At 40.9% G+C, this 13363-nt stretch overlaps 1 protein-coding gene across 1 annotated transcript; it reads right to left on the bottom strand.

The window, feature by feature from the left end:
• On the bottom strand, nt 1-12959 carry LOC128015544 (LIM domain transcription factor LMO4). Its single transcript, XM_052599432.1, has 6 exons — nt 12835-12959; nt 12637-12740; nt 10496-10736; nt 4390-4486; nt 3907-4062; nt 1-961 (listed from the first exon to the last, which is right to left on the bottom strand). The coding sequence occupies exons 3-6, from the start codon at nt 10729-10731 to the stop codon at nt 953-955; spliced, it is 498 nt and encodes a 165-aa protein (XP_052455392.1). The 5' UTR covers nt 10732-10736; nt 12637-12740; nt 12835-12959; the 3' UTR covers nt 1-952.
• Between the last annotated feature and the right edge of the window lie 404 nt (nt 12960-13363).

The following is a 13363-nucleotide window of genomic DNA, read 5'->3' on the forward strand; positions in this document are numbered from 1 at the left end:
TTTAAATAGGATTAAAAAAGGGATATTTTTAAACTTATTTTTTTATTTTATTAATTAAATACACCATATTGGAGCAAATGTCTCTGAAAATATCACAAATAGAATTCTCTCTCACTCTGCATTTATAGGATGACAGCTATGAGCTTCATTTCTTGTTTGTTGCGTGGTTTCTGGGTTGAGGGAAAGGGGAATAGAGTTAGCTGCTTTGTGTAGTATGTACGGTAGCCACAATGGGACAAAAACATTTACATGCATACATACTGTACATGGTAGTTCTACAAATACACCAAGAGTGTTCATGATTTGATTTCCACAAAAAAAGCCACGGATACTTCTTCGAACCCAGTCTTCGGGATTTTTATATCATCCGAAATGAAACGCGTTCCCTTTACAACATCTAAAATATAGAAAGAGAAGATACCATGTTGTGAAGAAAAGGAGAATAGACAAGGTAGGACAAAAATATAAAGGCAAAAAGAAAGTCAGTATTCCCCCACTACATTTTCAAACAAGTGTTATGAAAGATTCAAAAATCGCTGCAGTGGATCAGCTTCATTTGTCATTTTAATTTCACCCTTCCGGTCTCGTTTTTTTTTTTTTTTACTCAAAAACAACATCCTCCAGCTGGTCTCTCTCTGTGTCAGTCTTTGAGTCCCTCCGGATCAGAGGTCTCGCCTGGGTCAGTTCATAGAGTCCTCAGTATCCCCCCCTTCAGTGCCTCATGGGTATTTTCCATCCATGATTCAGGAGTTTGGAGTAAAGGGCGGGAAAGGGGGATCTCTGGCGATCGCAGGTCAAGGTGGAGCTCAAGCCTGAGATCGGCCCTCTGGTTTGGAGTAGCGGAGCTTTGAGAGAAGGAGCGGGATGGGGTCCGATCCGAAAAGGTCTTCAGTGACAATGAGCGAGGGGCTGAAATGAAGGCACACATCCTGCTTTGAGCAACACCTACATCCTAACACACCTGAAAGATAAAGAGACAAACTGGTTAAAAACATTTACAACGAAAAAGATTACAACCAGTAAATGGGTAAAAAAAAAAAACGTGAACGAATATACTTTAAAACATATAAAAAGTTGATTATATGATTACTTACGGTTTTGAAAACAGGTTTACATTTAATGACTACATTTTCTGAAAAAAGTCATGTGGTGTAACTATTAAATCCAAACGAATAAAAAATTTTGTACACCTTGAATATACGTGCGTGTCTTAATCATAATTATTTGTATGATCATTTTATCTTTAAAAATTTTAAATATGCTTTTCTTTATACAAAATATATATATATAAATATAATAAAATATATATTCTCACTTGACCTGTCTTAAAATGTCAAATTATCTCATATTTTAAAATACTTATTGACCTTTTTTGTTCTGGTATCATATCCTGTTTTGTTTTGTTTTGTTTTGTTTTGTTTTGTTTTGTTTTGTTTTGTTTTGTTTTGCTTTGATTATCTTTTTCTTTTGTTTTGTTTTGCTGGTCACACCACAAGTATTAATACATGAAATAGATAAATGAATCTTATTACAGACCTTAAAATCATGTTCATCTTTTAAAGGGTCTATTCAAGTAACTGGAAGTGTGAATTGTGTTTTAATGTATTAAAATAAAAAATGTCATGACACTGACCCAAATTAAATAAAGGTACATTTTGCCATACTGTAAATAACAGTGTGCAGGTTTTGAATTTTTTTTAAAAATTTAAAATAAGAAAGAAAAAAACACTGTTGTAGTAAATCTAACAACCTGTATTGTAAAAAAATTCAATGTGAATCATACAAATCTCATGTTCTCTTAAATAACATACTCTATATCTATTGTCAAATAAAGGCCGCCAATTCTGCTAAAGCCCCCTGCTTAACTCATTGATCAGTAAGGCTTTCAAATCCATCTGCTGCCCTACTTCCTCTGCATTTTAAGTGCATATTGTTAAGCTAGTCTTTTTTTGTCTCATTTTTAACAATGATGTGCCACAGTCCCCAGGCTGCTAAGTTCTTGCGCAGGAGAGACAATTATCCCAATATCCAAGCACAGCGTTTTACTTCACAGTCACTGCAAACTTTTTACCCCTAACATTCTCCTTCCTTTTGTTTTTTAAACATTCTAGGGGGGCAATTTGCTTTTCCCGTCCTACCTCAAGTTACTAAGGGGTTTCAAGCTACTGTAATAGTAATTGCAAGCCCCCCACGCCACCCCACATTGGAGGGCTAATTAAAGAGACGGAGGCGGTGAAGGTTTGGATCCCCTGGGTTCAGGCTCAGCATGAGAAAGGTAATTTGTCTGTCCTGAACAAAGAGATTAGCGAGAAGCCGGGGAGCTACTTAATAAATGAGCATCAAATGTCCTCAGCCGTGGACACGGACAGCACCAATTATGTCACCATGAAATGGCACATAATAAAAACAATGGCTGCCGGACGAGGCCTCCTATCTGTCTAGGGAAGCGTTCAGTCGCTTTCTTTCTCTCTCTCTCTCTCTCTCTCTCTCTCTCTCTCTCTCGCTCCTTTCTGTACTGGCTTGTTTCAGCTCCCAGCTTATTTCTATAGGTTCAGAGGAGAATTACAGCAAACTTCAAACTCTGAACAGAGAGAACACACCATGAAGTAATAAATTACGATGCATTTTCACTGCAGTGGTGAATAAGTTTCCTAATAATGATTTGAATCTCTCTGTACCAAGCGAAAACACTAATTTCGAGCATCTCATGAGGACCCGTGGACCTTCTCTATTCCTACTTGGTGAAGAGGGGCATCTGGGTGTATTTAAGAACTCTCTCTTTGCTATAATTAAAGCAGCCAGGCCAATATTCAGATTGCATTTTAGTATTAATAATTCAGCGGTTTTCACTACAATTGATGTCAGTACATAAATAAAGAATGAGGCCTCATATTTACACAGCGGCAGCCGCCGAGCGAGAGGTGGGCAGAGGAAGGAGGACGAATGGAAGGATGGGGGCTTAAACAGACATTTCAAATTAGGCATGATAATGCAAAGGCCTTCAGTTTGAAACGCAACATGCTCTTGGAGCTAATTTGTAAAAGTGACGATGCCTTAAAAGGCCACTAACGGAGCACCAAGCTTTAATGGAGCGATTTCCCCCGGCTCACTACGGCTCTCCTCAAACTAGTTTTTTCCCACTGACGGTGAAATAAATGTTCACTGGGAAACTCGGCAACTGTCCGATCTCTCTCGTATACACTCTCACATCCCCATCAATAATGATTACGTGTCACTGAGCTGTTGTTTTCAGTGCTGCCAAGTGATACAATCAGCTGGTGGCTGACTGCACAATGAAGTCTTATTGCAGACTGTCCCAAAGGCGAGAAGGGGAATTAGGTAAATAATTTGCCTGCTTGGGGCCCTGGTGTTTTTTTATTTAAGGCTTGCGGTGAAGCGTCAGAGGAGCAAATACCAAAATGGGATGGAATGCTTGACGCCAGCCAGCTTTTTATTTTTTTGTAAAAGCATAATGCAATGAAAACCATCTTTTGTTATTGAGCAAAGCGAGTCCATTAAAATCTGTGACCAGTATTTTCAGGATTTCATGTTTTGTATCTTCTGGATGGCAAATTAATTCTACAGAATCAGTATCGAATCTGAATTTGTCAGAGTTAGGAAGAAGGAAACATTTTTCACTCCTTGCCTCTCCTGTAACTAAAAAGCTTGCATTAGCTGTGATCTCATTTCAGCAAGATGTGATCAATTTGGCTTCCTGCCAGGATGAATTATTCTTGGGTTAGGGGCACAGAATTATATATATGGTTCGTAAAACTTCAATATTTAAACAAAACAGAAGCAATTCTTTGATTAGGGACTGACTGAAGGGAGTGTTTGGCTAATAAATACTCATAGGGGTCCTGAACGTGTAGAAGTTTTGATAAGCAGACAGATAGCGGCTCTCACTTTCTGGTCAGGCAGTAGAGGGTTAGTCTGCAGTGAACTCAAATGGCCGTTGATGAGTGCTGTGGGTCTGTCGTGTTCGCAGAACAAGCTGCCGTTGATGTAGTGAAACCTGTCACCAGGGACCAGCCGGTTCCGGCAGGTAGAACATGTGAAACACTGCGGGAGACAATGAAAAGGACTCCATTACCCACAATACACAGCATATTACATCAGATCTCTGACTCATTTCTGGAAAAGTCTACTTATTTTAACTTCTCGTTATTTCCTTATAGGGATTCCACATGGGCTAAATATTTTAAACTAAAACATATTTTTTACTAAAATATGCACACACCATTTTTGATTTGGTATCAATCATAAGCTATTTAATTTATAACACCATCAAATAGTGACTGAAAAGCAGACTGAGTGTGAAAGGATTCTGTAGTGCAATGAAGCATTTATTTCTTGAGCAATAGTGGTCACTTTAAGATTAAAGGTTACCTTGAGATGGTACACGTTTCCCTGTGCCCTCATAACCAGTTCACTGGCTGGGATGGACTGACCACACGCACTGCACGCCCCACTGTTCCCAAATAACCTGTGAAAAGAAACAGAGACACGTTAGCATTGTCAAAATAAGATACAGAGTGAGCCCTGAATCTGTCTTAGACAAAGCCTAAATCAAAACACTGTGCTATTAAGTGCCAGAAAATATCATTAACAAAAACCTCAAATAACTAGGAACACAATTATTCATTAAGATGTACAGATTACATGAAGGAACACAAACATCACTAGCACATTTCATACCAATATCTCATGACCAACATTTGACTCCTTTATATGATTTATTTTCATTCACACAGTGCAAACAAATGAACTCTTTCAGCATTAATAACCAAAGCCATCATGTGTGTGCGATTTAAAGATGATTGTTTTTTTAAGTCAGTGGCATTTTATAAATAATATTTTCGGTCTGTCTTCTCGTGTGGCTTCAGAAGGTTAGGTTTACTACTGTTCAAAAAGGGGAAGGAAATTGTTTCACTAAGTCTATTAAGCTCATCAAAGCTCCATATATTTAATCAAACAATAATATTGTGAAATATTATCACCATTTTAAATAACTGTGTTTTATTTAAATGTAATTTATTCCAATAATATTTTTTAAATGTAATTTATTCCAATAATGGCAAAGCTGAAATTTCAGCATCATTACTCCAGCCTTCAGTGTCACATGATCTTTCTGAAATGGTTCTAATATGCTGATTTGCTGCATCTCTTATTATTATTATCACATCTGAAAGCCTGCTGCTTATTTATTTTAATTATTTTTATTTAATTATTTTTTTGTGGAACATAGGATAATTTGTCCAGGTTTCTTTTTTAAATAGAACGTTCAAAAGAACATAATTTATTTGAAAAAGAAATCATTTGCAACAAAATAAATGTTGATAAAGTTAACGTGTCATCAATAGAAATATACAACAAATATATATCGTCTTAGTTTTAAAAGGTGGTGTAAATAAAGCACGTGGACATGTGGACTAATATTACAATGCTTCATAGTATTTATTGTACTTTCTGAAGCTTGAAAGCCATTGCCAACATACACTTTCATTGTATGGAAGAGAGCAGCATTGACATTTTCAAAAACTTCTCTTTTTGGTTTCTACGTTTGAAAGCAAGTCATATGGGTGATGACTGAGATTTTAAATAAAAAAACATGCACAAGATCCTTATTTCTGTGTGCATCAAAAATGTTTGTTAACCTGTTTGGCCTTGTATTACTATAACAGTGGAATGCTTGCAATGATAGGTTAAACCATTTCAATCCTGTGCCCGGGCCTCCTTTTCTCCCTCTCGCAGTCTCTCTCTCTCTCTCACACATGCAGAACAAATTACATCTTCAACATTCTGATGTAGGAAAAATAAAATCATAGTAATAATGGCAAACCAAATGAAAAAATCCTGCATCCTGTCCACCAAAAGCCTCTGCCACTGGGACTAAGTATTACCTTTGGTGTTCATTTTTGCAACCTAATAATAACCTAGAACATAAGCAATCAGGGCCTAAGAATATTTGATAGTACATCTAGGCAGAGACACAGCGCTTTTGCCATTAGGACTCAAGCGAGTGCTCAGTCACTGCCGCCTTTCCATTAGAAACCCTCGGCTACCCGGGTTGATATATAATGTGCATGGGTTAACCTTTTCAATCATGGTGTCAACACTTTAGATTTGCTTCTGCTCATCTCTTTCGTCTCTAACCTTCTCTCTCTCCCTCTCTCTCAGTCTCTTGATAATGAAATGCTTGCTCCTGCTTCCTTTCTATCTGCCTTCTGAGTCCACAATTTAGATTACTTCATCTTGCCGAGCAACAAACTGAATGAAATTTCGATTTGAGCTGAAAGTAATTTACTGGGATCTGGACCCATTTGTCATCATATCTCACTGGCTGTTTGCTCTATCACTGCACTTTTCCTATGCAATCAAATAAGACCACAGCATCTGACAAGCTCCGGAGAGAGAGAGCGAGAGAGAGAGAGAGAGGAGGGGGAAATATGAGGAAAGAAGCAAGCAAGAAAGAGACCGTTAGAAGAATAGAGTGAGGGAAATGGGGAATGGCTACAAAAAGATAGAGAGGAAAGAGTTGAAGGAAATGTAGGGTGTCATAGCATGTCCCTTATGTACACAGTTACAGATTAACCTAAGAGTTCATGGATGATTTCGTCCCACAAGATTCTTCCAACTCGTAAAAAGATAAACGCACATTGTACGGATGCCGATATAACATCACAGCATGCATGTGAACGTGTACGTTCCGACATCGGAACAGCTGTCACCTGCGACGTTTCGCATACACGTGTGGCGTTTATTGAGGGCGCTACACGACGAGCGAGTGAAGCTTGGAGAGTTTCTCTTCAGCGGTGGCTGCAGGGGGAGGCGGGGGGGAGGGGAAAACAAATTTGGCTGTGGCATCGATTGGAGCAGCTCAATCAAAACTCAATTTCAAACGTAATTAGCTGTAGGCTCGTGACAACAGCGCAGCTTCAATGGCGTCGATGGGCCAGTCACGCTAGGCAAATGTCAGGGGGGAAGGTCTTTAAACGCTGCAGTTTGATTCACCTGTAAAATGACATCTTCCCCCGGCCTTGAGAAAGCAATCTGCCGTGCTACGACATGTGCTTGAATCAACAATCCCCGAGAGCTCGCACCTAAATTCATTTACAAGCACATATTATTTGGGATCCGGGCTCAAAGTGCGCTCCCCTTTTAATTGTCCCAGTGTCTTTCAGAGGAAAATCGTGAAGAATCTCCAGGCAACCTTTTTATTTTCTTGCCTCTCTATACGTAGTATAGCAGGTTAATTATTTGAGCAGGGGATGGCTGCTGATAGCATTTGATTTAAAGGCCCGAAGGCTTTAGGTGCTCAATTAAGTTGCTATCAGTCTGGTGCTCATCTCTAATGGTCTCTCTTACCATTGAACTTCTGTGCTGACGAGGGGAAGCGTAGGGGAGCGATATCACGGGTCACCATAATTAAGGCCAAGGGACTCTTTAATTGCAATGACACCACCAGTCTTGGCTTCTTTCTCCTCAAATCAGCCTCTCTTTCGCTGTTTTCTCACTTTCTAGGTATTCAGTCCCTTGATCAATCAGAGGAGGAGGATTTTGTCAGCGAAACATTGCGGAATGCTGATTTATTGACTCGTTTCGTCTCGGGAACGGGCGGGAAAAAGAGGGGCTACAATCTACGGCTGTCTTTCATTACGAAAGCAAGACAAGAAATCTGTCTGCGCTCCATAAGCGATGTCTAGAGGATTTAATTCTGGATACCGACTGTGAGGTAAAATACAACCTAGCAGGGCTGTTTTGGGGCCATCTGGCAGCAGCTCGGCCTCTTAAGCGGAACCTTTTGAGTGGAGAGATGTAAGTTGTTACAACAATGATTTCTGCAACACAGTCCATTATAAAAATGCCTCTCAACATTAGCAGCCAAAGCACCTTAAAAGCACTGGGCCATATTGATACTTAAGTAGGGCTTTGCATAATGGCAATGTTACATTAGGGAGAGAGAGAGAGAGAAAAGGAGATTTCACGGTAAAGAGAGCGGTGGGCGGGCGGGCGGGTGGACGAGGGGGCTGAAAGCAGCCAAATGACACTTGGTTAATTCAGAGCAACAGATCTAGTCCCAAGTGGATTGAAGGCCTTGAATTAATTCTGTTATGACAAATCAAGATAAACGTTTCCCCTAAATTGCATGCGATTTAATTAATTTCTGAGATCCAAGTATTTCCTGGCTTAATAGTTCACATGCTCCCGTGCTGTCATAGTGCTTGAGTGGGCAGACTTCAAAGTGATATTAAATAACCAACTATTAGATTTACCTAGCACGTTCTATTGGAAAAGTGCCATTTAATTACCTGGCTCGATTCAATTAAAAGGACAGTGTTCTTCCCCCCGACCTAATGGTCACATGATTGCTCTCTCCCCAAATTAATTCAATCCCTCTCTCTGTCTCCATTCTCTCCAGCTCACGCAAAAAATATCAGCAACGGCTTAGGGACAACATGATTTTGAATGAGTCCCTCCTGAAACTGCTGAAATGTACAACTCGCGGCGGTTGCCCTTGTGTTCGGAGTCGGCGCTGGTGGCCTCGAGCTGAGTGGTATCAGAAGCCTATCATCCCATGTCATTTCCCCCCATCTGCCATTAGGGAAAATGGGATGCGTTTTCGCTCGCTCCATACCAATCAATCGCTAAGCCTCTTTGCATCAGTGGTATTAATATAATTCTGGATATGTAACTTCATTATTTACACAGCAAGGGCAATTTAATAATCCATTACAAAAATAAGGGAGGCCCCTTTAAAATCCCCTAAGGGGACCGGCCTTCACAATAATCCCCTCTTCTCTCTCTCTCCCTCGCTCTCCCGCTCTCTCAAAAGCCAATTTGGTTAATTAAATGTTTTGTTTGCAATGTGGCTCTCGTTCATTTCGGACACGTCATTGGAAGCGGATAGGAGCCAGGCACTAGATCTCATTAGATAAAACCCTTCAGGACTAAAGGAAAATGGAGGGGGACTCTAATTAAAGCTTTTAATTGTGTGGACTCACTGTCAGATGTTATTTTTCCCCTCTCTCTTATCTCTCCTCAGATCACAGGCTCGCACGAGTTGTGTTTTAGCTCCGTTCTCCCGCCCGATGTGCTCTCATCTCAAGGAGAGAGGTGCAGCTACTGTACTTTTCCCTCCCTGCTCATTTTAATTAGGCTCACAGACCCGATTCTAGTGGCGAGTCTTGTGGACTTGATCCCTTCGGATCAGGTGGAGTGGAAAGAGTGAAGGCACTTTTCACATTTGGACTGGTCGTCTCAGGTTTGCTCTGGTTGACACCTGTTGTTAAAGCCTGCCAGCAGTAGTGTCAGTGCAAGGCTTCGCTGAATGATCCAGGGCGAAGCACATGCCAAGGTAAATACTCACTAATGACTGCACTTCTGCCAAAAAACACTCTTTTCCGGCAGGAAGAGCAGAATATATCATGGATACTCCATTTTATGAATTAGCTTTTAAATTGGTCTGCCCATTTTAATAAGAAAAATATAGGCGTTCCATTATCAAAGTCACTCAAACAGTGTTTTTCCATCCCCTCAAAACCAAAGAAATAATCCAAGACGACCTCAAACTTCTCAATGCAAGAAGTTCTGGAGGCTTCGTAGGGCGTTCTGTTTGCCGTTGCAGAGGTCAAGGCACTGAAGGATCAGCCTGTCAAATCAGGCCATCCATCCACCTCAGCTGAGTGAGACTGCCGTGGCCGCTTTGGGTGTCAGACTTACTTGCATAAATATTTAAAAAGGGTATTTTTGCTAATTAAATGGTTTCTTTGTTATAAACAAAACATGCTGGAGAGGATGTGAAAACTCTCTTAGATTCAAGCACAGTCGAAGGTCAGCTCTGCCTTACCAAATCGAGTTTTCTAGCATCTCGTAAAGAAAACACAAACGGTCCTAGCAGCGGCTCCTTTTGCTTAAGGATGAAATATGGCGAGAGCCACAGACTTGCAGATGCTGTGGAGAGAGAATCTCCTTCGTCTTCTGCTCTGTCAACATGTCAGTGGCTTGACCTCTTTTTAGAGTGTCCCGTTGAGGGTTTAACCAGCGCGCTTTAATGAGGGCCGCTGACGGCTCAATCTGAGACACATGTTCTCAATGGAAAAATACGCTCCACTCCGTGAGAAGAAGCTTGTTGCCTTGTAACTTTTTCCTTTAGATTTTTTTTCTTGACACCCATCACTTCATCTAATCATTACATGCCTAATGTCAATTCATGTGGTCGTTGGGCTGTCATAATATCCAGATGTATGAATGATCTGAAGTTTGGCTTCAAAGACCATGAGAAAGGAGCACAGCGCAACTACACTATCCTCAAAACACATTTGGAAAGACCCTGTTTAAAATTCATTTCACAAGCACAGCAGAAAGAGACTTAAGTGAGTCCCCTTTATGAACACAAAAAGCCCTCAGTGCTGACTGACACCTTCCTCAAGCATGTGAATATGGCTGTGGCTGTGACTCGTAAAAATTCAAATCAAGAATAGATATGTCGAACCTGATGTAGTCATTTCTACATAGGATCATGCCACTCTTGGTGTAGCAGGATGTGCCGATCTCTCCGAGCTGGGCCTGGCAGCAGGAACATTTCAGACAGCGGCTGTGCCAATAGCTGTCCATGGCATACAGGAGAAAACGGTCTGCAATCTTTCCCCCACAGCCCGCGCAACGCTTCCACGACAGAGATCCCGCTCCAACAGGTGGGGGCTGGGCACTTCCTCCAGGATTCACCATTGTGTCTGCAGAAACATAATAAGACAGAAGAGAGACATGGTTAGAACTGAGCAGTCACTCAAGAGTAAAGCAGTTTTTAAATGAGTGCAAACTTCTTCGGAAAGGCCCAACAAAAATAAATATAACGGATATAACTACAAACTGTATATATAAAATAAATAAAAAAAGAATAGTTGCCATAAAAGTATTCAAATACCATCAGCATTACAATAATCCATATCTAACAAAGTCAGCACACTTAAGTTTCCTGAACTTCTGACAGAAGTTTTGTCATCGCAGTATCTAAAACACCTCGAGCCTGAACAATGAACCAAAACATTTCATGTTTTCAAAGTCATGCTTCCTAAAAGCTTCTTTGAAATAATTGAATTGCATATGATGCCTGCAAGCAAGTCAGAGAATTGTTTTAAGTGGCACACTATCCTTGATCTTTATCGAAGTGCTCCTTTGGTCCATTTGTGATAAATGTCTGCTGATAACATTAGAGTCGCTACAACAATTAAAGAGGTGCTGGCTTTCGTTAGGTTGTCTACATTGCTTTTAAACCACATTTTCCTCAACCTCCATGATGTTTGACATGAGAAAGAGAGAGAGAGAGACCTAAGTGCTACTGCGGCCAGAAGTGGAGCAGTTAATTGGGGAACCTTGAAGTTGCATGAACCATTCAGAAGTCGACTTATTCCACTCGCTTTTGCTGAGGTTATCAGATGACGGATTTCCAGCCAACATCATGAAGAACATTCAGCAACGTTCGCTTTGGGGACTGGTCACTGCCGCGTGAAATTACGCCCAGTATGCCGGATCATTCAGCATATGCAAGAATCAGCCCACAGATCTGCCTCCAACAGAAATCACATTAACCACAGACCCTCATTTATAGTTGCAGTTCTGTACTTTGGTATGCTGATCCATCAGTAACACATGTGTGCACTTCTGCTCCATCCTTCCACTAATACATCTGAATTTTTTATATTTCCAAGGTTTCATAAGGAGGACTGCTGGACCAAAGTGGGAAAGATTCAAATTGAAGATATATTCGTGGAAGGCTGTAAGCCAAATCTTTGTTGAAAGGTAATTAGAGGAGAAGAGAGAGGTGGGGGGGGGGGGGGGGGGTTAGAAAACATTGCACTGAGAGAGAGAGAGAGAGAGAGAGAGGCATTCAGTAACCCCATTAGTGGAGGCTCTTCGGGACAAGCAATACCTTAGTGCTGATTAAATCTAAAGGGAGATGAATCAGAGACCGAAAGTGACTCCCCCAGATAAATAAGATCGGACCATCGTCAAGTTTCATTCCCAGTAAGAGGGAAAAGAGGACATTTGAAGAGAGGGAGGGGGTGGCTTTTAAGTCAAATGGGCAAACTCAAGTAATTACACGGACAGGCAATTTAAGCGAGGGGATGTGCAGAAATACAAAACAGATCAGCAGCCCATGGCCAGAAATACAGATCGCAGTGCTGGAGCTTAAACACAGCTGCTGCTGCTGCTGCTGCTGCTGCTCCTACTACTACAATGCACAAACCACAGCAGAAGATACAGAACTGCGCTTATGTTGTGGTTTGTTGATCATTTGTACAGCACGCGCGCAGTTCTGCTGCACTGTTATGATGTGATAAACTCAAAATGCCTGCAATTTCCATCGAGCTCACAAATGTGTGTGGTCTTGATGGGAGTAAACACATAAGCGCAACGCTCATGTCCCATACACTACATTACAAGCTATAGTCATCACGTTATTCGCGACGTGCAACACAAATAAAATACAGCGAACACTTCTAAAAAAATAATTGACTTTTTTTTTTATGCTTACATACTAATCTGGAACATTGTGACGCTCCTTGCCCTCTCGCGACATTAATTTATTATCATAAAATAAAAAGTGATGTTGAGTAATGTAACGTTACTCACCTATATGGAATGCAATGGTTGGAGAGAAATGTACAGCAGTCTGTTTTCTCGGTAGACGGTGAAAAGAACGCGCACAGTCCAGCAAACTCAACAATACTTCGCTGCTGCAAAAGAGTCAAGCAAATGGAGAATTCAGATTGTATTTCCACTGTTGCCGTCCGGTAACCTTTCAGATGTTCTGGTTATGACTGGAAATACCGGCCGCGGTCTGGTTAAAAGAGCGTTCGGGAATGTCTTCCGTAATTTCCATAGATGAAGCGAGAACTCTGCTCGGATCTGTCCACTCGTCTTGATGTCTGGCCGCTGCTTGTCGCTTGTACTCTACATGTGTCAGTGACAGAAAAAAGCCCAGCGTAAACCCCCTCTCACAGGATGACGTCAATCAGACTGCATCCAATCATAGCGCACCCCGTTTAAGCGGATTGACAAATCCAGCCAATCAGACGAAGGCGAGATTAATTTAGACACACACTGTTCAAAGGAGGAAAGATTGCGGTTGAGTGGGCTCTTTCAGATTTTTGAGGTTGGATCGAGCAGTGGTTCTCAACCGGGAGGGCACACTTTTAAGGGACCACAGAATGCCCTTCAACAAATAAATAGTTATATTAAAACTCAAAAGCTGCTATAAATATATATGCGTCATAAACGTTGGAGGAAAAAGCAAGAACTTTTCATATTAGATACCCTACTACAACTACGGAAAACAAGTAGACAGTCTTATCATTTT

Source organism: Carassius gibelio, chromosome A6 (genome assembly GCF_023724105.1).
Source record: "Carassius gibelio isolate Cgi1373 ecotype wild population from Czech Republic chromosome A6, carGib1.2-hapl.c, whole genome shotgun sequence".
NCBI classification, from domain to species: domain Eukaryota; kingdom Metazoa; phylum Chordata; class Actinopteri; order Cypriniformes; family Cyprinidae; genus Carassius; species Carassius gibelio.